The 26,478-nt window shown below is 46.2% G+C and overlaps 1 protein-coding gene across 1 annotated transcript in view; it reads right to left on the minus strand.

Annotated features, from left to right (window-relative positions):
• Positions 1-26,478, minus strand: part of MACO1 (macoilin 1) — a 102,513-nt gene that overhangs the window by 15,106 nt on the left and 60,929 nt on the right. Inside the window, exon 7 of the mRNA XM_056846935.1 lies at positions 4,965-5,123. Coding sequence (XP_056702913.1) covers positions 4,965-5,123 — 159 coding nt within the window. The remainder of the gene's footprint in view (positions 1-4,964; positions 5,124-26,478) is intronic.

Below are 26,478 nucleotides of genomic sequence, written 5' to 3' on the forward strand. Positions count from 1 at the left end.
AGGAGGAAAAACAAGCCTGTGAGGGAGTGACCAGACTTTTAAGAGCAGTATCCTTCCTGGCCGACGCAACATTAGACACTATGACATACGCAGCCAGAGCCATGGCAACCACAGCCGCCGCTAGGAGAGCGCTTTGGCTACGCCCATGGCAAGCAACACACAGATCAAAATCAGTTTTAATGGGTTTCCCCTATCAAGGAAAAAGACAAGTTAGACCCCATACTGGTGGAAACTAAAGATAAAAAGAAAGCATTACCCAAGAGTCTCCAAAAAGAATTCAAAAATACCTCAAGCTACACTCCATTTCGGACTTACCACACACTGCAAAGATATAGGCCAGACCAACGTAGAGGCCAATGGAACCAGAACCGTAACTCCTTTCGTAGAGGAGGAAGGTTTAATAGAGGAGCAAAATTTCACACATTCCAAGGCGACAAAGGGAATAAACCCGGCCGCCAAACAAAACAATGACGACACACTTCAACCTGTGGGAGGAAGGCTCAATCTTTTTCAACCACAATGGTCAGCCTCCCAACCAGACCAATGGGTACTCAACACAATAACGCAGGGCTACCAAATAGAATTTTCCCGCATTCCAACAAACAGACTGGTAACATCGCCAACATCCAAAAACAAGGACAAACTTCAGAGAACTGCACAGGCAATACAACATCTGTTGGACATAACAGCTTTAGAAACAGTGCCTCTATCGGAACACTCATTTGGAATCTATTCAGTATTCTTCATGGTTCCCAAAAAAGATGGAGGATGGAGAGCCATCCTAGATCTGAAGTTTCTGAACAGATTTATCCCACTGAGACATTTCCGAATGGAGACACTAAAGTCAATCACAGAGGCACTAAGACCCATGGACTTTCTAACGTCCATAGACTTCACAGAAGCATATCTACATATCCTCATATATCCACAGCATCGCCGATTCCTGAGGTTCCTATATCAAGGATCACACTACCAGTTCAGGGCCCTCCCCTTCGGGTTAACATCAGCCCCAAGGGTATTCACCAAAGTACTAGTTACTCTGGTAGCAGACCTGCGCAAAGAGGGAATAAGAATACATCCCTATTTAGACGACATACTGATATGTGCAGATTCAAGACAATAAAGCGCTTTACACACGCAATTAGTGATAGAAAAATTGACAACACATGGATTCCTTATCAATTACAAAAAGAGCAAATTGATCCCCTCTCAACGACTGACACATTTAGGGGCAGAGATAGACACTCAACAGAACACACTATTTCTCACAAGAGAAAAAATCAATCTCATCTCGTCTCTAGCAAAAAAGATTTACATTACCAGGTCTTCAAAACTCATGTCCCTTGCCAAGTTACAGGGTCACATGGTGGCCTGCATACCCACTGTCCAATGGGCTCGACTCCATGTGAGACCGTTACAATGGCTTCTCAGACCCTACCAACAGGATATACAAAGGAAAAGGGATATCAACATTCTCCTCTCCAAAGAAGCCAAGAGCAGGCTACTATGGTGATCACACCATGACAACCTGTCAAAGGGCCTCAGATACATCTACCCTGTTCCGGAACAGATTTACACGGATGCTTGCACGACAGGGTGGGGGGCCACATTCCACACTCACATAGCCCAAGGCACCTGGACACCCCAGGAGCAGAAATTACACATAAACGCATTGGAGATCAGAGCGATTTACAGAGCCCTGCAGAGCTTCAAACAACAAGTTCAGGGCAAGGACATACTGATCAGGACAGACAATGTAGCCGCCAAGGCACATTTAAACAAACAGGGGGGATCCAGATCATCAATTCTTCACAAGGAAGTGTTACCAATTCTACAGTGGGCAGAGTCCAATCTAACATCACTCTCTGCAGAGCACATACAGGGAGTTACCAATGTGCAGGCAGATTGGCTCAGCAGGGAGACACTCAGTGAGACGGAATGGTCTCTACATCCAGACATATTCCATCTTATCACACAGAGATTCGGAACTCCGATAGTAGACCTATTTGCAAACAGTACGAACCACCAGCTTCCATGTTACTTCTCCAGATACAAACAAGTAAGGGCGGATCAGACGGATGCACTGACAGCACCCTGGCCCAAGGGAATGTTATACGCCTTCCCACCCCTTCCACTCATTCCAAGAGTGCTAAGGAGGATACAAACATTGAAGGCGCACGTCTTGTTCATAGCACCGTATTGGCCCAGACGCCCATGGTTCCCCACATTAATACAGATGTCACACAATCATCTCTGGAGGCTTCCAGACTCTCCGGACCTACTGATACAGGGACCAGTTCACCATCCCGACCCAGGATGGTACAAAATGACCGTTTGGGTATTGAAAGGGGGAGATTGTACAAATTAGGTTACACCGAGGACATAATTAACACTATTCAGGCCGCAAGCAGACCCTCAACACAGAGAATTTATAATTCAACCTGGAGGGCATTCACCAGATGGTGCAGGCGCAAAAATATCAACCCACTCAAACCTCGAACCCTAGGCATTCTCTCCTTTTTACAAGAGGGTCACAGAATCGGTTTAGCCACATCCACACTGAAAAGACAGCTAGCGTCGATAGCCACTATCGTTCCAAGAGTGGCAGGGTATAAAGTGACCAAACATCCTCACATAAAATAATTCTTGAGAGGCATGACTATTATCGCTCCTCCTGTAAGACACAGGTTTCCCACCTGGAGCCTACATACCGTACTGACTGCACTCACAAAACCGCCATTCGAACCTCTTGAAAGGTTGGTTTAAAATGGCTAAGGATGAAAGTGCTGTTCCTCACTGCTGTAACTTCGGCATGTAGAGTCTCGGAGATAGGAGCTCTATCGGTTAGATCAGGACTGCTCACATTTCACAAGGTCAAGGTGGTACTTAGACACGACCACTCATTCATTCCAAAGTGCAACACAAAATTCCATAGAGAGCAGGACATAATACTCCCATCATTCTGTCTCAATCCAAAAACACCTATGGAAAAGACATGGCACTTGCTAGATCTCCGAAGAGCCTTACATATTTTCATATCTAGAACAAAGGACATCAGAGCATCTCAATCACTATTCATCAACATTTCACAACCAAAAAAGGGTAAACCCATGTCGAAGGCGTCTCTCAGTCGCACCATTGCCTCTTGTATAAAGACGGCATATAAGGAAAGCAAATTACCCGTACCCGGAGGCATAACTGCCCACTTGGTTCAAAGCGCGGCCACCTCAACGGCCTTCAACAGACAGGCTCCCATTGAGGAGATTTGTAAGGCGGCCACATGGTCGTCGGTGTCTACCTTTGTAAGACACTACAAGCTAAACCTTTACTCGTCTGCAGATGCCGCATTTGGTAGATGAGTGTTGCAGAGCATATTACAGGACGTCTAACCCTCCCAGGGCGGGGGCAGCTCTTGTACGTCCCGTCATAAAGATGCCCTTTGTCCCTCTGAGCCGAGAAAGAGCCTTGGCTACTTATCGTGAAGGCTTCTTCTGCTCAGAGGGACAAAGGGCATCTTGCCCTCCCAGACGTCTATTACTAGTTGAGTTATAGTATTACAGTTAGTTGAAATTCAAGTTTGTGTACTTAACATTACAGTTCATGAAAATACCAGGTTCAGTATAATACCACATGTTTTTCTTAGCTTTTTCTACTAACCTCTAAGGCTTGGAAAGTTTTGTAACTGGCCATAGGGGGCGTTTACCCTCAGAAGCCAGGAAAAAAATTAAATATGAAATTCTGCCTCCCGAGCTAAGAGGAAAAAGAAACACCCATCATGAAGATGCCCTTCATCCCTCTGAGCAGAAGAAGCCTTCACGGTAAGTAGCCAAGGCTCTTTTTCGGGCTAGGGATCACCAGTAGATTTTCTCCAGCTGACAAAGAACTCTTCGAGGGGTGTATCGGGAGAGGCGGTCCCAAAGGACGACGGTCAAAGCGGAGAAAGCCCAGTTAAAAAGACCAGACTCTGTGAAAAGTTTCTGCAGGAGCTAAATAACAGCAGTCTTGCACAATATATTTGATTCCTCTGAGCAAAGTCACTCCCTCCTCCAAAGAACTTCTCAAAGAGTGCAAGACACTGAGTTATTTAATACATTTCCACTTTGACCCAGACAGACAACATCTATGGAATTATCTCCCTTCCCTTTCATGCAGGCCTGCTCTTTTGAGCTTCAGGTGCCAGGTGAAGACATGTTTATTTCCACAGATCTCTGGAGATCATTAACATTATTTTGTTTTGTCATTATGGCCAATTAGCTCCTGCTTTGTCATCTGGCTGCTACTGCTGACAATTTAATGCAGTCGCCCACTGACATTTGTGGAATCTGTTCCTGAGATTCCTGTGAACAGCAAAATCTGCAAACACTGCTCCAAACCCACAAAGTTTCCTGCAAAATTCAACAATTTATAGATTATCATGGCAAGGGGGTGGGTGGGGGGTGGAGACCATGTCCCGGGTTCAGATTTACAGGCTGCAAGTAAGTAAAAAATGTGAGTCATAAATCTTTCATTGGCAAGGGTCTACTATATTGCTTGTATTTTTAGTTTTGTTATGGTTTGTTGTTTTTATGGTACTCCTCTGAGCTTGAGCTGCAAGGAAGACTATAAACTTTTTAAAAACAACGAACAAGTTTTTAAAAAAATCCCAAGCTAATTACACAGAGGCTGGACTAAAGATGGTGGCCAAGATGTTTCATAGAAGTCTTTGCCACGTGTTGAAAAGGAAGGATTCCCTTTCGGAAATTTTGCAGCAGTTTGCTACTGTTAAGAGTGAACCCTGATTGGCTTAATTCTCACCAGCTGAAACAAGGAATTGAAACACTTTCTTTGGGGCTGGATTGTGTCCCTACATTTAAAAATCCTAACATGTGAAGTATAAAGGTAACATTACAAAAACCAGATTATGAAAATAAAAAGACTGGCAGAGATGGCCTACCATCTTGTGGGGTAGCAAAGGTTAAGCTTACTTGTTCTGAAGCAGCTCATTTTCTTGTCGGAGCTGCCCAATTTCAGATCGAATCCCCCGCTCTGTGCTGGTCAGAGACCCAATCTGACTACGCAGCTCTTGTTCAATTTGCCTGCTTGCCTGAAGGTCAGCCTTTAACTTCTTAATATCTTGCTCCAACCTAGGATAAAAAACAAGGTTTTTTTAAACAGAAAATTTCAACCACTTACAGAAGGCTCAAGCTTTGGCTTTGGGCTTTCCCCCTCACCTTTGCTTTAAAAATCATCTTTCCCCTACCCGCCATTTATCCCAAATCTTTCCACCGGCATCTTCTCCTCCTGTGTGACCCCTGGTGGCCACATGACACATCAACGTGGTAGTTCTGTATCTTTAAATGCCGATCTGTGCACAGGAAGGCAGGGATGCAATTTAAAATACAAAAAGGGTGCTGAACCCTCTATCCAGCCAGCTACTTTCTCCTCTCTGGTCCTTCCCCAACTGGGCTCATATATGGTCCTGGAACTTAACTGGGTTGAGTGTAGATAGTTACCTCAATGGACAGACAGCCTGTATGTGTGTCTAGCAACTGGTATAACAGTCCAGCATCTCATGCCCCCACGCTTTAACATAGTGCCTAGTACCCAACTCTGCCTTACATACTGGTGCAGAACCAGTTAATGACACAGTCCTGTTGCTGTTATGTGTAGTTTTGCCCTCACTGAGGACAAGAAAAGGGCTGCCAATTACACGTGCAAGTACATTTGGAGGCAGATAGTAGATTTTTGAAAACCGAAAGACCCTTTTGGGCCCTGAGACTGTGTGCAATAAAAGGGCAGCACACGGAGGTCCAACATTAGGAAGCTCCAGCTTCCAATTCTGAGCGCTGGAATGCTCATACGATTTTCAAGGGAAACATTTTGGCAAGTTTTTGTTCGTTTGTTTGGCAGTCGTCTTGCTTGTGGGCTTCCTAGAGGCACCTGGTTGGCCACTGTGTGAACAGACTGCTGGATTTGATGGGCCTAGGTCTGATCCAGCAGAGCTTTTCTAATTTTCTTATGCCTGGTTATTGCAGAACTATGCCCCCCCCCCAACAGAAGTGAAACAGGGAGGGAGGGAGAGGCAGAAAAAGAAACAGCACTAGATGTCCAAGAAAATGAATGTTTACTTTTCCTGCCAAGGCAGTTCATTAGTTCATATTTTAGCCCTTCAGGTCTTGATTTAAATGTCAATTTCTCCTTAGTCTTACAATGTGAAGTCGGAACATGACAGAATTTATTTAAAAATCTATATTCTACTTTTCTTCTGGAACAACAATTAAAACCACACACCAAGTAGGTACTGAAGTCAAGGAGGGAAGACAAGGACAGGAGACCACTGGGACAGAAATATTAAAAAGAAAATAAGAAAAGCACATCCTAACTTACACTGCTTTACAAAGACTAAGACAAAAATCCTGATCCAGAGATCCTCAAGCGGAGAAAGAGGCTATGCTCCCCCACCAAAGGTAAAGGTAGTCTCCTGTGCAAGCACCAGGTCATTACTGACCCATGGGGTGATGTCACATCCCAACATTTACTAGGCAGACTCTGTTTACAGGGTGGTTTGCAATTTCCTTCCCCAGTCATCTATACTTTACCCCCAGCAGCAAGCTGGGTACTCCTTTCACCAACCTCGGAAGTACGGAAGGCTGAGTCAACCTTGACCCAGCTACCTGAACTTTACTTCCGTCGGGATTGAACTCAGGCTGTGAGCAGAGCTTTTGACTGCAGTATTGCGGCTTACCACTCTGTGCCACAGGGCTCCTACGTGCTCCCCCCCCCCCCCGCTTACTGGGTACATAATGACCCTCTTTGCTGAACTGGAAAGGGACTGAATCCCTCACTCCCATCCAGACCCTCGGTCGCTGTGACACCTATACTTGCATGGGTGCCACCACAAGCACATCTGCTGCACGCTGGATTATTACCTGCACAGCACCCCAACCAGCAGGACAAACCTGATCCTGCACATCCACCCTGCTTGCTGGATATGGACAGTTTTAACCGCGCTTGGATAAAGAAACAGCAACACGGAAGTCTAACTGTCAACAATGCACAGGGGGGAAAAAAGGTAATTCAGACCATTCTGTATGGTAAACAGAGAAGCTTGTTTTTAAAAGGCCATTCAATCTCTTTTACTGAGGCCAACCAAAATAACAAAACACGGTGTGCAAGCTTCTGAGTTCTCCAGAACTCTTCAATAGGCTGGATGTTAAACAAACAAAGAGGGAGAGAGGACAGCAGAGGAGTGGAGGTAAAAGGTAAAGGTAGCCCCCCTGTGCAAGCGCAGGGTCATTCCTGACCCATGGGGTGACGTCACATCCCGACATTTACTAGGCAGACTATGTTTATGGGGTGGTTTGCCATTGCCTTCCCCAGTCATTTACGCTTTACCCCCAGCAAGCTGGGTACTCATTTTACCGACCTTGGAAGGATGGAAGGCTGAGTCAACCCTGAGCCGGCTACCTGAAACCAACTTCCTTTGGGATCGATCTCAGGTCGTGAGCAGAGCTTTGGACTGCAGTACTGCAGCTTACCACTCTGTGCCATGGGGCAAACAAAGAGGGAGAGAGGACAGCAGAGGAGTGGAGGGGGAGATATTTCAGGCCGTGACATGAAAGCAGCCATCTGCATCTTGAGCAGACTGTTCGGCTGGATTCAGTGGATGCAGCAGGCTGTGGCTAGGATCAGGTTTCACTCCATGGCCTCCTGGGACAAAGGAGAACCCAGTTGAAAACACAAAAATCAACAGTGGAGAACCAAGATGCAGCTCTCTCCCTCGCTCTGCCACACACACACACACACTCAGTAAGAGATAAACACACAGCAATTGGGGAGGTTTAATTTTAATCTTTCCTGACCAGCAACCATCTGCTGCGTGTCATATTTAGAAGTAAAACGTTGTTTTGCATAGGAACATCTAACCTTTCACTGAAATGCAACTCAGAAAGTAGAAATATGAACAAGGCAAGGCGTACAAAACTATCTCGACTCTTTTTGCAAACCAAGACATTAACCCTGTGTTACCCAAAGTACATAACCATCGTGGCAGATAAACACTAATTTTGATATTATATTATTTATCACGTTCTAGAAAACCAATTGCTTTGTGTTAACGAGTGCCTATGGTGGACTTCACCAATGGAGATCCAGGTTCGAATTCTGCCTCTGCCATAAGATCGCTGGATAACCTGAAGCCTGTCTCAGATGAACCCATGAAGCTGCCTTATACTGAATCAGACCCTTAGTCCAGCAAAGTCAGTATTGCCTACTCAGACCGGCAGCGGCTCTCCAGGGTTTCAGGCAGAGGTCTTTCACATCACCTACTTGCCTAGTGCCTTTAACTGGAGATGCCGGGGATTGAACCTGGGACCTTCTGCATGCCAAAAAGATGCTCTACCACTGAGCCACCCCCCCCACACACACACACATACAAACACTCTTTCTCTCAGCCTAACCTCCCTCACAAGGTTGCTGAGAGGGCAAAACGGAGGAGAGGATAACCACGAATACCACCCTGAAATCCTTGTCGGAAGGGTGGAATACAAAATGCATTAAAGATGGGAGGACAGAGAGATATGGCAGGGGTACTGTTTGGACTTGCTATCTGAGGAACTGACAAGCTGTGCCAGATGAGAAAAATACATTGCTTGACTTTACACGCAATTCATCCATGCATGTTAGGCATGAGGATAATAGGGTGTTTCTGCTTGTGTATAAACAAGCCTCTGCAGGAATAAATTGTGTAGATTGCCATCCTGTGTAATCCAATATAGACCTTGCAGGCAGACAGTGGTCACAAAGACCCTGTCCTGAAAACCCCTTAAGCCAGGGCTCCACAAACATGCTTTGTAAGGAGCTAATTGTGACCCAGACTTTTGTTCTGGCAAACACTGACCTGAGCACAGAGAGAGGGTCTGGGGAGGGTGGTTTTGATTACAGCAAGCCTTGCCTCTCCTTCAATTACACATTTGGCCCGCTGCCCTGACGAAGCCCTCCCGGGGCTGTGTTTTCGAGAACCCTTTACCACTCCCTTCCCTTGGAGATTTGGCACAGTCTCTCCTCTCTTCTTAGAAGGGGGTGAAAATGTACCTTTCCCCCACTGTGCCTCGATTACATTACAAGCAAATTATTTTGCTGCTCTTCACCTCGGTCCGACACTCCGTTTTGATCATCCCGCTGCTGTTCTGTTTGCTTACCCTGTCTCCCTATGATTTTTTTGGAATTCACTTTAGACTTTTATTTTAGCTTTGCGTAGTTTTATTTTGTTTTTTATGCTTCACCCCCACCCCAAAAGTGAATGAAAAGTACTCTATAAATATAATAAAGAAACAAGAAACTTTACCCCCGTTTAAAAGTGACAAATTTAGCAACTTGCCTTTGCCTGCATCATAACTGAGTCTCCATCTCTCTCAACAGAATGGAACTATTTGGGGTGGTGGTGGTGGAGGATATATTTATTTATTTTATTGCACTTTTACCCTGCTCTCCCCAGCCCGAAGGCCGGGCTCAGGGCAACTCACAAACAGAATTACACTAAAAACAATAAAATATTAAAATGCAATTTAAAATACACTTGAAAACAGCCTGAACCATTTTAATAATAGGGCAATAATGCCCCCGATGGCGCAAGAATAAAAAATAATCATCTGCAGTTGGGCAATTAGATGTAATCACCTCCAAGATGGTACAAGTAGGGGGGAACTCAGCAGTGGGGGAGGAGAAGAGATTAGGGAGGCCACTATTTATAGGGAGAAACCGTCGCTGGCCTCAACTATAAGACAGATAGCTATCCCTCAGGATATGTCTACTGATGGTCCCCAGAGAATCTGAGGGCTTTAGGTTATGACAGAGCAAGACAAGCAGTAAAACAAAGAATAAAAGACTCTGAAAGGCAATTTGCTCTAGCTAGAGAGCCTTTTTTTAGGGCATCTGTCAAAACCAAGTACATCCCTTGCCTAGCGACATACCTTTCAATGTTAGAAGGAAATACTACTAGGAGTAGGGCTGTTAAAAAAAAATTCGGTAAAATTCGGATTCGGCAAAATATGGCCAATTTTTTTTCAGGCAATGTTGAAGTCCGAACTCCTCCTATTCGGATTCCTAGAATTCGGCATGAAATTTGTCATTCGCAAATAAATTCGGCCGAATAATGCCATTTAAGCACATTTGAGGCTTTCCGCGGCTCCGAAGGGCATTTTTGGAGGTAGAGATCCCAAACTTTCAGTGTAGCTTGAGGGGACCCTTCTTGCAAGAACCCCCAAGTTTGGTGCAGATTGGGTCAGGGTGTCCTGAGTTATGGGGTCTGGAAGGGGTCCCCCCCTCCGCCCATTGGAATGAAGAGGAGCCGGCAATCCTTAATGTGCATCAGAGAGCGGCAAATCCAAGGCAAAACCTCCCATTGTTTCTGGGGCAGCCAAAGAGAGACTCACCGACCCACACTGACCTCCAGGCGAAGGTGGCAACCAGTGAAAACAGCAACAATCACACTCGCAAAGAGGAGATCAAGCCCCCCCAGGACAGGTCACCCCCCCTTTGGCTCCCCCCCCCCACACAGTAGAAGCCAGTCCGTGGCTTCTAAGAGCCAATGTAACTACGCTGAAAGTGCATCCAACAACGCTCAAAGCGTAAGTAAACAGCATAAGTAGCATGGGTAACGTATCTTTTCATTTCAACACAGCCAAAGTGCATCTTATAACGCTACTAGCGTAAGTGCGATCTGCACAAATTCCGTATCTTCAGGATAGATTTCACTCGCAAAGAGGCAATCAGCCCCCCCAGGACAGGTAACCCCCCCAAATCACACTCCACAGAGGCAATCAAGCCCCCCCCCAGCAGAACAACCCCCCCTCAAACGAGTATGGCTCAGCTCAACCCCAAACAAACGAACCAAGGAGGAGGAGCGGGTGCCGAGCGGAGGGAGACTCACGCCGCACCGCCACACTGACTCAACTCCAGGCGAGGGTGGCAACGGGCAAAAAAGGCAGAATGCACACTCCCGCAGAGGAGAGCGGGCAACCCCCCCGGCAGAACAGGCAACAGCCCCCCCCTCAAACCAGGCTCTCAGCTCAACCCCAAACAAACGATCCAAGGAAGAGGAGGCGCGGGTGCCGAGCAGAGGGACACTCACGCCGCACCGCCACACTGACTCAACTCCAGGCAAGGGTGGCAACGGACAGAAAAAGGCAGAACACACACTTCCACAGAGGCGAGCGGGCACACTCCCCCGGCAGAACAGGCAACAGCCCCCCTTTGGCTTCCCCACCCCCAACCACAGAAACTGCTTCCCCACACACACACACAGAATCTGCTTTCCCCCCCCCACACACACACACACGAGAAAAGGTATAGAGAAAACCCCCAAAAATCAAACTTGTGTGGATGTCTTCCAGCAGGAGCAGGGAGTAAATCCAATTCTATTCCAGTAAGCAGCTCAGCTCAGGATCTCTCAGGAGCAGCACCACCAAAATGGAAGGAAATGAACTTGGGAGGGGACGGGACGGGAGGGACTCGGGAGTTTTTATACTCTTCTCCTGGCCAATTCAAAAGGGAGAATCCCTACTCTAATTAGCCAGAAGAAGACCCAGCTTGAGCCACCATTGGCCGCGGGAGAATGCTGATTCGGGGGCACCGAAGTTATATGAATTTATTTGGCGTCCGCCTGAACTTGCTGAGTTTGGCTCGTCGTTTTCACGCCTTTTTTTACTTTGGCTCTATCCAAACTCTATCGGGGAAAATTCGGCTGTTTTCCATGTCGGATGGAACCGAATCGACAGCCCTAACTTGGAGAGCATTTACTCTAACTCAATGTTCGGTTCTGCCCTCTGCAGTATTAGAAGGAAAATTCAAAAAGACTCCCCCTCTCACAAAGGTTCTGTCCCTGCAAATGGTGAACCAGAAACACTGGAACATGTCCTTCTCAGGTGTAGGTACTATAAGGAGGACAGGGAGAAGATTCTTGGCCCTCTTTTAAGAAAGAGCACTGGTTATCCTGAATCCGTTAAACATCTTTCTTAAGGATGAATTTTGTCAGGTAACAAAGTTAGTGGCCAAGTTTTGTAGAATAGTATTTAATTATAGGAAGTCTAAACAGGAATGAAAGGTTGTAGAGGGGACTAATTGTGTAAATGTATATTGTTGACCAGTTTTTAAAGAGTAATATTTTGTATAGTGTTTTAATCAAATGTATTGATTACAACAGACACCCTGTGAGGTAGATGGGGCTGAGAGCTCTTAATAGTACTGTGACTAGCCCAAGGTCACCCAGCTGGCTTCATGTGTAGGAGTGGGGAAACCAACCTGGTTCACCAGATTAGCCTCCGCCCCTCATGAGGAGGAGTGAGGATTCGAACCCGGTTCTCCAGATCACAGTCCACTGCTCCAAACCATCGCTTTTAACCACTACGCCACGCTGACTCTCAACTGCAAGCATTTTATGCTTGGTCTAAGGACCATAATAATAATAAATATTAATACAGTTAACAGCAGATGTAGACCTCAGAACAGAGGTACTTGCACTGTGGCTTGTGGAGAACCCCATTAGCCACATTACCATCAGCCAAAACAGCCACATTTACTTCCACTGCTGGCATGAGGCTGGCACCTCAGGGAGGCTTGCAGCTTATCTGTTTCTCCAGGTGCACCTGTTTCAAGGGGGAAACCATCTACCAACCATAAGCCTCAATGGGCAAAGGCTTTTCCTGCTTTCCTGACAGGTGTGTTGCTAAAGAACAGTGCTCAGAAGAGCTACAGGTAGCTCCTGAACCACTGAGTATCATTGCCTTAGAAAAAGGAGTTCCTTCCCTATTTCCCTACGACCCTGTAGGCTGCAGGGGTTGGGCAGCAGGGAAATTGCCATCACGAAATCAACATTTGATAATTATAGTCACCCAAATTGCTTGAACAAGCAGAGCTGAAAATATAATCTATTATTTCGTCACACCTGCCGAAGGTTAAATGCAGGGGCGGGGATGTGTTTTCATGCACTTGCTGGCTCCCTCAGCTGCACAGAGAACCAGCATGATGTAGTGGTTAAGAACAGTGGTTTGGAGCGGTGGACTCTGATCTGGAGAACTGGGTTCGATTCCCCACTCCTCCACATGAGTGGCGGATGCTAATCTGGTGAACCGGGTTGGTTTCCCCACTCCTCCACATGAAGCCAGCTGAGTGACTTTGGGCTAGTCACAGCTCTCTTAGAGCTCTCTCAGCCCCACCTTCCTCACTATGTGTCTGTTGTTGGGAAGGGAAGGTGATTGTAAGCTCCCTGTATGCAAGTCAAGACCTATTACACTGCTTGATGTATACACATCCTTAAGAGCCCGACATGCAACAGAAGGTGAGACATGGAAGCCACGTTCTAGTATATAAGAAATAAATAAACATACAGGGAGCTTCATTATACTAGAAGGGCTTTGATACATTTTTACTGTTCTTTATGATATAATTATATTATCAGGATGAGTGCTAAACTATAACTATATTACTGACGACTAAGGAAGGCCTTCTTAGGCCAAAACGCGTCTGGTCTTTTTTTGGATCCTACTTTGGTTAATATAAGATTGTACATCGCAGGTGTTCATGTTTGTATACATTGAATGTGGAAGTTTTGCCTTGTAGTCGCTTCCCAGACCTCAAACTGTGAGTCCCCTAGGATCACTGCCTTTCAAATCTCACATTGCAGCAGTTCTTCTGCCAGGCCTCAGACAGATATCTTCCAGAGACTGAAAACAGTAACCAGCCAGTGTAGGAAATAGAAGTAGACTGGCCCCGATATTGACATTCACTGCACAGACTGCTGAGGAATAACCATTTGTCTCTGTGATGACACAGTTAACCCTTTGAAATTGGAGCACTGACAGACACCTGACCCAAAGCACCAAGGACAGACAGGCAAACACAGCTATTAGAGGTAGGTGAGAAGCTAATGCAGGATCTTGAGATGCATGCAGGGGATTTTATTAAATTGCTTAATGAGAGTAAAAAATGAAATAAGGTAGCCTAAGAATGTGTGTCCTGGGGGAAGAAGAAGAGTTGGTTTTTATATGCCGACTTTCTCTACCACTTAAGGGAGACTCAACTCGTCTTACAATCACCTTCCCTTCCCCTCCCCACAAAACAGACACCATGTGAGGTAGGTGAGGCTGAGAGAGCTCTAACAGAGCTGTAACTTGCCCAAGGTCACCCAGCTGGCTTCATGTGGAGGAGTGGGGAAACAAACCTGGTTCTCCAGATCAAAGTCCACCGCTCCAAACCACCACTCTTAACCACTACACCACGCTGTCTCTCCAAAACACTTCGTCCCTTGCTCCACTATAGAAAGTGTCAGGAGGATTAAATTAAAAACTAAGAAGCATTAGAATATAGCCTTGGATACTCACCATGAGGGCTTATTCTCCTCTGAGGCGAAGGGCATCCTGAGCTGTGGGTTGTTTTCCTCTCCATCCGGGTAGGCAGGACTAAAGTTTCTGACTTCCTGTATCCCTTGGCGGGAAAACAGCCTGAGGAAGCCAGTTACCGTCTATACTAGCTACGTTGACAGAAACGAGACAAACTTGCGATAGAACTGTATTATAACATATAACTATAAGTAATCCAACAGAGAAACCAGATGTGTTACAATCCATGCTTATGCAAACTATGGGAACCTTATTGAAGTTGGCATGGGGAACTGCCTGTGTTCTGTTTATATTAGGAACTGTCGCTTAATTTGAGGTGCCTATGAGATCCTTATAAGGAATAAGGGAGGGGCAGGATGCCCTTCACCTCAGAGGAGAATAAGCCCTCACGGTGAGTATCCAAGGCTATATTCTCCACTGAGGCAAGGGCATCCTGAGCTGTGGGACTTATAAGAGCTCCCATAAGGGTGGGAAAAACTGATTACTCAACCACACTTTGTAGGACCCTGCGGCCGAAGGCCGCTTGTGCTGAAGACCAGGTATGGATCCTGTAATGCCTGACAAATGTCGAAACGGAGGACCAGGTGGCGGCCCGACATATCTCCTCCACCGGTGCCTGTTTGTCAAAGGCAGCTGTAGTGGTGGTGCTTCTAAGGGAATGTGCCGTAATGCCCTCCGGCACAGGCTTGCCGGTTACCTTGTACGCCTCTGCTATACATGATTTGATTGTGTAGCTAATAGCGGCGGCTGACATTCTTTGTCCCTTACCGGGGTTGGAAATCCCTATGAACATGAAGTCGGACTTCCTAATGTCTGCTGTGCGGTCAATGAAGATACGGACAGCCCTCCTTAAATCTAATGTGTGCCATGAGGTCTCCTTTGGACCAGTTGGTTTTGGACAGAATGAAGGAAGGTTGATTTCCTGAGTCCTGTGGAAATGCAAATTTATTTTTGGTTGGAAGGTGGGGTCAGGAGTTAGCACGACCCTGTCTTTATGGAAGACACATAGGCCTTTCCTAATAGAGAAAGCCCTAAGCTCAGATACCCTTCTAGCCGATGTGATTGCCGTAAGGAAAAGTACCTTCATGCGAAGGTATCTCATGGGTACTGTTCTGAGGGGCTCGAAGGGTGGGACCGTGAGAGCCTTCAGGACCAGGTTGAGGTTCCATGTAGGGAACCTGTGGATGACTGGGGGTTGAGTTTGAGAGACCCCTTTCAAAAAGGCAGAAATATGTCTATGTTGTGCTGTGGGATATCCGTCTGAAAAGGGGATCATGGTAGAAATGGCAGCCACCTGTCGTCTCAAGGTAGAAGCCTTGAAATTTTGCCTGACTCCCTCTTGTAGGAATTCCAAGATTCTGGGGATGCCTGGGTGAAGTGGGTCGAACTTCTTTCTCCTAGCCCATCGGGCGAAGGCTTTCCATGACGCATTGTATATACGGCGTGTGGATGGCCTCCGGGCTTCTATGATTGTACTGACCACTTCGTCAGGCTGTCAAACAAGCGCCAGGTGGTCAAACAGAACCATTGGGGGTTTGGGTGTATTATGGGCCCCTGGCGGAGAGTGGTCAATTCCGCTGGAATCTGCCACCGATCTTGGTAAGACATGCGTTTCAGGGTTACAAACCATGGTCTCCGAGGCCAGTAAGGAGCTATTAGAATTACATTGGCTCTGTGTTGATGAATTTTGCGGAGGACTTTGGGAAGGATGGGAATTGGGGGAAAGGCATAAAGCAGTCCCTTGGGCCATGGGCTGAGAAGAGCATCTGTGACTTCTGCTCTTGGGTGGAAGTACCTGGAATAAAATCTGGGAACCTTGTGATTTGACTCGGAAGCGAACAGATCTACGGAAGGGGTACCAAATATTTCTGTAAGCTGCTGAAATGTTTCTTGATCTAGCTCCCATTCTCCCTCGTCTACACACTGGCGACTTAGCCAGTCGGCGTGAAGGTTGAGGTTATCAACATATGTCAAAGTTATGTCTAGTCTGCAGTTTGCTAAACAGATCATACTGATCAGAGTGACAGCTAAGTCATGTGATGATGCTGGTCTGATCCAGTTTGTACAGCCAGGAATGGGGATTTCCAGAATGACTCATCTCAGGTGAACTGTGATTGGTCATAAATGTGTATATAAGTCTGTGTAGTGAATGTAAGTTACTTCTTGCCTGAAATATACGTGCTGGCGGAGCATGCTGATGCTCAGAGCTGTGAATGTTAACAGCCAAAGGACTCTGTGTAGATATTGTAAATAAACTGTACATAGCAGAACTGCGTGGTGTGAAGTTGCTACCAGGTAAACTCCTGAAGTCCAGACAAGCTGTGCGCGACAGAGGTCTCCCTTGATATGTTCCGCTCGGATCGATGGAACATTGGCTTGAGCCCACGTGAATATCGCCACCGCTTCCCTGTGCAGGGAAGAGGACTTGGAGCTGCCCTGTTTGTTGATATAGGCTTTTGTTGTAATATTGTCGGTTCTTATAAGGAGATGGTGGTTCCTGATTGTGTCTGTAAATTTCCGAAGAGCCAATTTTACGGCTCTCAGTTCCAGCAGGTTGATGTGGAGCCGTGATTCCTGTTGCGACCAACGCCCTTGGGCTATCTGGTCGCCTAGAGTGGCCCCCCAGCCCATGAGGCTGGCATCTGTGAAAATTTGGATGGGATCTTCGTGAATGTATTGTGCGGCCTTGCGGAGGTTCGATGGGTTGGTCCACCAGCGAAGGCTGTGACTGACCTTGGGAGGAATAGCTATCCTTTTTGATCTTTTTCTTTGTGATGTCTAGCTGGTGTGGGCGTAGAAGCCACTGCAGCGGGCGTGAGTGGAATCGTGCCCATGGTACTATTGCAATGCAAGAAACCATAAGACCCAATAGGGCCGCTAGGGACATGAGCATAGCAGTCTTGGACTTGGCCGTGTTGTATGCAAAGGACATCAGTTTGTTGATCGGTTCCTGAGGTAGGGATAGGGAGTTGTTTTTGGAGCTGATTTTGGCTCCCAGGTGCGTCATCATCTGTGATGGACGCAATGAGCTCTTTTGGAAATTTATGAGGTACCCATGTTCCTGAAGGACCTGGATAACCCTTTCTGTGTGAGTGCGAGATAGGATCGGTGTTGGGGCTTAGATCAGGATGTCGTCCAGGTACGGATGTACCTGGATTCCCTCCTGTCTGAGGGATGCAATGATGGTTACCAATATTTTGGTGAAGACCCTCGGGGCAGAGGTCAACCCGAATGGGAGGGCCTTGAATTGGTAGTAGTTGTTTCCATAAGCGAACCTTAGAAAGGGTCTGTGTAATGGATGGATGGGAATATGGAGGTAAGCCTCCATGAGGTCCACAGCCATCATAAAGGTGCCCGGGAGTAGCGATTCCACAATTGATTTGACCGTTTCCATACGGAAATGTCTATGGGCCATCCTGTTGTTGATGTACTTTAAATCGAGAATGGCCCTCCAGTCCCCTTTTTTCTTCGGGACGGTGAAGAAAATGGAATACACTCCCTGACCCTTCTGATGGCTGGGCACTGGTTCTATGGCCTTGATATGGACCAGATGCTGAATAGCTGTTAGTGTCCTTGAGTGTTTCCCTTTCTTGAATGATACTGGGGAGCATAGAAAGCGGTCCCGTGGCCGGGATGTAAACTCCAGGAGATAGTCGTTTGTTAAAATTTGTGAGACCCATTTGTCCGGCTTGGACATGGACCACCTTGTCGCAAACTCCTGAAGTCTTCCCCCCACCTGAATGTGACTGGCGTCACTGAGGGGTATTTTTTGTGAACTGGTCTCCTTTTTCTGATCTGGGCTGGAACCCCTGGGGTCTGGAGAATCTCCCCCCCCCCACACCGCGAAAGGATCTGGTATTGCCCCATGATCCCCAAGTTTGATCCCCAAGAACCTCTCCTGTATTCAGTCCTGAATTTAGGTGAGAACTTGGGGGAACAAAAGGAAGGTTATGAGGGAGGGCGATGGTCCTTTTTAATTTGCATAGGGAGAACTTACTTTTTATCTTTTGTTTCGACGAGTATGCTGTCAAGCTTCTCGCCAAATAGGCGTCCCTCTTTAACAGGGTATGCCATGAGGGTGGTTTTGGCCTTAAAGTCTGCAGGCCAAGCCCTAAGCCAGAGTCCCCTTCTAATGGAAGTGACTGATGCCATTGATCTTGCCACTGAAGACATTGTATCAAGAGAGGCATCAGCCATTAAGGTTATGGCATTTTTAACCCTTTCAAGGCCCCCTATGACCCTGAGATTGTCCTCTGGGACAAGTTGAATAATCTTTTTTATCCACAGGTAGGAAGCCCTAGTGAAAATAGACGTAGTGGCGCTGGCCTGGATAGCCATGGCCGATGCCTCATGCACGTTTCTCGCCAAATAGTCTGATTTTCTGTCTAGTTGGTCTCTCAATGAGCCCACTCCATCCTCTGGTACCAAACCAGGTGACTGCAGGTCCAGAACAGGAGCGTCTACCAGGGGAAATTTGAGCATTGTCATGGCATGAGGTGCCAGATTGTATAGTTTCCTAATATTCGTGGGGAGTTGCCTATTAGGAACTGGATGGTCCCACTCTTCTCTAACTGCATTGATAAAGAACTCTGGAAATGGAACTGTATTAGTGAGTGATTTTGGTCTAGGAAAACATTCTTTGACTCCCTTTTTCCATTTGGACTAGGGTTCGTCAGATTGGTCTATCTCCTCGTTAAGGTCAAGGGCGAGAATAGCCTTGGCCAAGAGGGCCTGATAATCCTCTCCCGAGAACAGCCTATTATGTTGGTCTGTCTCCTGAGGTGGATCGTCATCCGAATCAAATTCGCCTTCCTCTTTTTCTTCCTCCTCATATTCAACAGAAGAGTTAGGAGATTTAGAGTTTTCTATTTGAGCTTCCCTGGGCTCAGAGAACTTAGCCTTCGTGGCTGCTTTTGTGGGTCATGCGTTATTTCTCATGTTAGTAGAGGTACTAGGGCCGCAATCCTCCTCAGTAGAAGAAGTATTGCTTTGGTTAGGATGAGTCAAAGGGTTAGGGGGAGTCCCGTAGGGGCCCAAACCCATGGGAGGAGGAAGGCGGGCCTGGAAAGATTGGAAGGCCTGCCACTGGCGCTGTAGGGCATAATTAATCAATTCGTCAGCGTTCTGCCATGAAATAAAATGGCCGCCTTCTGCCGCCTGGTTGGGGGGGGGTTGCCAACTCCCGCCGGGAAAGCTCCCATTGCTGCCATTGTCGCGAAGTTACCAGTCCCCGTCGGGAAGAATGCAACCGCCGCCGCCTCAGACGCATCCTGTGCGCTAAGGGCTAGAGTTGAGGCTTTCGGCGAAGAGTCGGGTGTTTTGCGCCCGGCTTTCGGCCCGGTGCCTAGCTTGCCGCCGCGCCTCCTCTTCCTACCACCCAGTTGTGGCGGCGCGGTCTTTCGCGCCTTTTTAGACTTGACTTGGGCCGCGGAGGTTCTCCCGGTTCTATTATACTCCCTAATGGTCCGCCTGAGCGGCCGTTGGGAGATCCGGAGCCCTTGGGGGTGGTTTGGACCAGCCCCCTTTGGTAGTCCTTCTCGGAGAGAAGATCGTCGTCTCTTACTAAAATGGCGTCGGCCATTTTGAAGAAATCTACCCCAAGTCCCTTAACAGAGGAGGGAAGACGAAGGTGGGTAATGAGAGGGAAGGAGGGGGCTGACAAGGTGGGTAAAGATTAGGAGAGAAAAAACTCACAATACGTGGGAAGACAACAGAGACGAGTAAATCTGATTCTAAGTAGTCCTAATAGAGCCTCTGGCACGGAGCTGTGCAAGGTTGCCTGCTCTACCCGGATAGGCAGGACGGAAACTGGCTTCCTCAGGCTGTTTTCCCACCAAGGGATACAGGAAGTCAGAAACTTTAGTCCTGCCTACCCGGATGGAGAGGAAAACAACCCACAGCTCAGGATGCCCTTGCCTCAGTGGAGAATCCTTTCGTTATGGGAGGACACAACAGCTAGTGTTGAATATTAAAGTTTTAAAAAACTGGGGAAGTGGGCAAGCTCATTATAGGGGAAAAATAAGTGATATTTTATCGTTAGACTAGTATTAATTGAAATTTGAGGACATACTATCTAGCAAGAACCCACTCATTAAGGCAATGAAGCCACCAGCACGTGCCCACAACATTCTTCAATAGACTTTTAAGCCAGAGTGAGATTCTTCAACTTGAGGAAGATGTTCTGGGGTATGACTTTGCTTGGGAGGGAAGGCTGCCTGGTATAGCTTGATCTCGTCAGCTCTCGGAAGCTAAGCTGAGTCAGCCCTGGTTAGTATTTGGATGGGAGACCACCAAGGAATACCAGGGTTGCTGTGCAGAGGAAGGCACTGGCAAACCACCTCTGTTAGTCTCTTGCCATGAAAACCCCAAAAGGGGTCGCCATAATTCGGCTGCGACTTGACGGCACTTTACACACACACATTACTTTGCTGATTACTTTTCTTATCCTCCAACCACTATGTATTACCATGCTATTTGGTTCCATTTGCTTTGCACTTTAAAAAAAGGAAGGTTTTTTGGGGGAGGAGGCACCCTGAAATACGTAATTCTTACTTTTGTATCAAGCCTGAACTCAACAACATGAAACACATCATGTACAACTTAGCATATAAAAAATGGACTTTGGGACATATTTATGAAATTTAAAAGTGTAAATGGTTTATGTTTTCTACAAACAAAATTTCAAACTCACCCAGCAGGAAAAAGAGAACCAGGAAAACTGACGCATCCTATGCTACTCTACCACACATTGCTTATTTTTTTGTCATCTGAAGTGGTAAAAAAAAAACACCTTGAAAATAAAAAAACGCGCATTTTGCTATACATAATATAAAGCGTTAGTTGGAAAGAAACAGTCATAATAAAGCTAGCAGGATATCTAGACACTGCGTTAAACGTAACATTTAAAAATTGGACCATTTAACACTGCGGTACCACTATTAATTATGGGACAAATTAGTTAACTTTTAAACAGTAAACAAATCCTTGAAAATTCTAACATCACCTCCACCAAGGCAGGGCCATAAACTGCGTGTTTCCCAGTCTGTGGTAAGTCAGAGACTTTTCAGGACAACGTTGTAAATGTAGACAACATGGGGTTCAGGTTAACATGGCAACAGATTTCAGGGTACTACTGGCTTCTACATTCTCCAACAAGCTAGATCAAAGTCACCAAAGGTAACCAGGCAGCAAGTAAAGAAGGCCATGTCAGTTACCCTCATGAAAGCTTTTATAGCGTAGTTCAATTGTGGAACTCCCTGCCCCAGGATGTGGTGATGGCTGCCAACTTGGAAGGCTTTAAGAGGGGAGTGGACATGTTCATGGCGGAGAGGGCAATCCATGGCTAAGAGACAACATGAATACTAGTCATGATGCATACCTATTCTCTCAAGGATCAGAGGAGCATGGCGAGTATATTAGGTGCTGTGGAACACCGGCAGGAATAATGCTTACGCAGTCGTCTTGTTTGTGGGCTTCCTAGAGGCACCTGGTTGCCCACTGTGTGAACAGGCTGCTGGACATGATGGGCCTTGGTTTGATCCAACAGGGCCTTTTTTATGTTCTTATGAAGCTGGCAGCACTTTCTTGGTGCAGCAATGCATCTTGAATTTGAGAGTCTTATATGTCTAAAGCAACAATACCTGGTGGCTCAGGAGCCACCTGTGACTTTTCTGAAAGGTTCCCTAATGTGGCACCAGCCCCATGTTTCAGGAAAGTGGGCAGGGCACTTGCCCGATGGGGCTTCTGGTTAGAAGGTGGTTCCCACCTCAAAATGGCCACCGGCAGAAGAACAGGCAAGCTGCAAGCCTTCCTGAAGTGCCAGCAGCATGACATGAATGAAATAAATGCAGTTGCTTGGTTGATGTTAATTGCGAATGTGGCTCTCCATGAGCTGCAGAGCGAATACCGCTGTAAAGTATATACAGGAATAATTTTCTAATACAGTATATGCTTGTCTTAAAAACACATGAACACACATGAAGCTGCCTTATACTGAATCAGCCCCTTGGTCCATCAAAGTCAGAATTGTCTACTCAGACTGGCAGCGGCTCTCCAGGGTCTCAGGCAGAGGTCTTTCCCATCACCTACTTGCCTAGTCCCTTTAATTGGAGATGCCGATTGAACCTGGGACCCTTCTGCATGCCAAGCAGATGCTCTACCACTGAGCCACAGCCCCTTCCCTAATAAAAAAGAGAAACTATTTCATAAGAAGTTTCCCCCAGTGTTCCACAAAAAGCCTTTGGGAAAAACTGAACCCCCTCCGATTTTCCTGTTTTTCTCCAGGCAGAGAGATCATGAGTACACCTATGTGGTATAGTGGTTAAACTGGACTAGGACCTGGGAAATCCAAATCCCCATTGCCATGAAACTCAGTAGGCATTTATTTATTTTCTTTATTTATATCTCTCCTTTTTCTCCAGTGGGGACCCAATGTGGCTCGCATCATTCTCCTCTCCTGTTTTCATTGTCACAACAATCCTGTGGGGTAGGTTAGGCTGAGAGTGTGTGACTAGCCCACGTTCACCCGGCAAGCTGCCGTGACAGAGTGGGGATTCAAACCTGGGCTTCCCAGTTCCTCGTCTGACTACATCATGCTGGCTCTCATTCAGTCACTGTCTCAGCCTAATTTCCTCACAGGGCTGTATTGATAATAAAGTGGGGAAGGAAGAACCAAGCCTACTGCTCTGAGCGCTTCGGTGGAAGGATGAGACACATGCAATGGATATTTTGGCTCTTAATTTTTTGGGGGGATAAAACACAGAAAACTAAAAATTGTTCATAGAACTCCTGAATGAAGTTTCATTAAAATCTTTTAAATTGTAATTGGAGGAACAAACCGTTTTTAGCGGCTCGGTAAGCCCATACTCAGCAGAGAGTGTCTCAATCAAGCTGCATTCAGCTCTACTATGTTTACTATGGCTGTTCAGCAGGCCCCCGGCATCCAAAAATAGACACACCACACTGATTACTAGATAAACCTGCATTACACTAGCCCTTCTGTCACTGCTAGATAATCTGTCAAATACAAAAAGGCAAATGTTTTAGTCAACAGAAAGATGACAAAATAAATGTGGAAGATATTGCAAATCCTCAAGTCTAGCTTTGCCACGGGTCTTACATTATTTGCATTGTTCTAGCAGACTATATCTGCAATCCTGCGCACACTTACTTGTGAGTATTCTCTGTTGAAAACAGTTGAACTTACTTCTGAATAAATCTAGGATACAAGTTTCATCCCTCATTTTTAAATATGTTTGTGGCATAACCTGTGTGCCACCTTTTGGTTGTTCCCACACTTAGTGGCAGGCAGGGTATGATGGAACAGGAGGAAGTAGAAGAGGAAGAGGAGGAAGAGTTGGTTTTTATATGCCGACTTTCTCTACCACTTAACAAAGAATCAAACCAGCTTACAATCACCTTCCCTTCCCCTCCCCACAGCAGACACCCTGTGAGGTAGGGCTGAGAGAGCTCTAAGAGAGCTGTGACTAGCCCAAGGTCACCCAGTTAGCTTCATGTGGAGTGGGGAAACAAATCCAGTTCACCAGATTAGCGTCTACCGCTTACGTGGAGGAGTGGGGAATCAAACCTGCTTCTCCAGATCAGAGTCTACCGCTCCAAACCACTGCTTCTAACCACTACACCACGCTGGACAAGAGCCCAGGCTTTTCCTATTGTGCCTTCCACTCTGTGGAATGTTCTCACTGAAGAAGTGAGGGGAGCACCCTCAATGGAGATCTTTAGGAGGAGCTGAAAGGCTTTTGATGGGCTACAAAACAGCGGCGATCTTTTAGCAGGGGAGGGAAGTATTTGGAGTTTGTTGTTTTATTTTGGTTTTAATTTGTAACATTTTAATTATTACTATAAGCCACCTTGAACCAAGAGGAAAGGCAGGGTCAAAATATTTGAATGAATAAATAAATCCTAGTCCCAGGGATTCTGAAGCTATTCAAAAGCAGGGGTTCAGAAATTCTGGCTTGCTTTAGTCGCCAACCATCACCTGTGGTCTGCAGCATGCACAAAGGAGAATTTAATTTAATTTTTTTTAAGTATGCACATTCCCAGCAATGTGACAGCTCCAATTCATTCCATAGCTTCTTTCATTTATTTAGCATCAATGCTGCAATAAAGGAAAATCATTCATAAAGTAGCTTACAAACAAAGCTAATAGCACTGGGTAAAAATTATGGGGAAGGAAAATAAAGGTGATGTTCCGATTAACATTTACATCTCAGTATCTCACCACTGAGAACACGGTTCTTTGAATCCGTGGCTTTCCCAGTATCTATGCACGGATGAGGACTGGACGAGAAAAATTAAGAAAGCATCAGTAAAGACTAAAGCAACAATAACTGAAGGACTTATCAGTTGACGGGAGGGGACCGTGGCACAATGAAGGAGCCAGAGTTTTTGTGTCCTCTGTGCTTCCTCTTGGGGGTGGGGGTGGGTGCTCTTCAATTCACTGCCAATCTGGGGGCCCAGGTTGTTGCAATGGTCAGGAGTGCTTTTTCACCAATTCGTCACGACAGCACTGAAACAGGTATTATTTAGCTCAGACTAGGGATATGAGGAGAGAAGCAGCTTGTGAAGGATCATGCAGTAAATTCACCACAAAAGGTAAGATTTGAACCGTTTGCTTCCCATGCAACACTTCAGTTCTGTGATGGAATTTCCCATCATGCTTCTTGGTTGTTAGAAAGCAGATGCATGAGCCCCTCTCCCCCAATATGGATTAGGACTGTAGTGCAGGAGGGGGTATTAACTCTTCCTTGCCTACTTTCCAATAATTAAAAAGGTCATCCAAGGTTGCTAATTTTAATCCCAGTACAGGGGGGGGGGGGGAGGAGAGACCGCACCTGTGTTTTCCTCCCCTATCAGTCTGGAGAGCAGAACTGAGAACAGTGCAGGGGAAAGAATTAAAGACCCCTGACCCAGCACTATGGCCACAGTCCATATCAACCCCCCCCACTTATAAACTGTTTTAAGGCCAACACACATGCAATCAATTAACTCCATCACATGTGAACACATGAAGCTGCCTTATACTGAATCAGACCCTCAGTCCATCAAAGTCAGTATTGTCTATTCAGATGGGCAGCAGCTCTCCTGGGGCTCAGGCAAAGGTCTTTCACATCACCTTCTTGATGTGATTTGGGTTTTAGCTACTGCTAGCTTAGATAGCATAAAAAAACCTCTGTATTCTTTGCATACAGCTGTTCTCATACTACTGCTAATATCTGGCTGGTCTCTTATTTATAGTATTAATTAACATCATTTATATATAGTAACACAGTACATATTTGCTAATAGAGCACATACGAAACTACCCTCTGACACCAAATCAGACCACTAGTCCACCTATACCCAGACTCTCTACTCCAGTGGTTCATCAGCCTTCAAAGTAGAGATCTTTCCCAGTCTTTAACTAGAGAGGTTGGGGATTAAACCTGGGACCCTCCCTAGCATACATTTAATCTGTCCCTGGTAAGAGATACTTCATCAAAATAACCTGTGTGGCTGGTACAATATGCTGCCTTGCTAGGGAACCAGACCTCAAGTGATACTGAACTTTTAAATTATATTTAAAAAGTTATTTTCGGAGAAGACAGAATTGATGTATAGCAATCAAAAACTTAAGTGCACTTTCCAACAGAATCTCTGGAATAGCTTGTACGGTGTGCTACCATACTAGGAAAACTTTGTTCACTTAACTCCCTCCCTCCCCAAGCATCCTATTTTCTTGCCAAATATCAAGGACAGCTATAACACACAAATGAATGCACTGAAAACTCAGATGACTACTTCTATTACAGCAAACAGAGCTCAGAAAAGAGTGGCCGGAAGTGCAGAAGCAGCAGTGGGGAGAAAAGGGAGAGTTTAATCCTTGCTCCTACAGCCTGCCCACTGTGCAATTTTACCTCCTACAGGATTCCAGATATTTGTTCATCCTTGCAAATATGCATCTAGGACCCCAGGGGGAATAAGCAGTAGAGGAGAATAAGAATAATAGGAAGAGTTGGTTTTTATATGCTGACTTTCTCTACCACTTAAGGAGGAATCAAACCGGCTTACAATCCCCTTCCCTTCCCCTTCCCCCCTGTGAAGT

Source organism: Euleptes europaea, chromosome 3 (genome assembly GCF_029931775.1).
Source record: "Euleptes europaea isolate rEulEur1 chromosome 3, rEulEur1.hap1, whole genome shotgun sequence".
NCBI lineage: Eukaryota > Metazoa > Chordata > Lepidosauria > Squamata > Sphaerodactylidae > Euleptes > Euleptes europaea.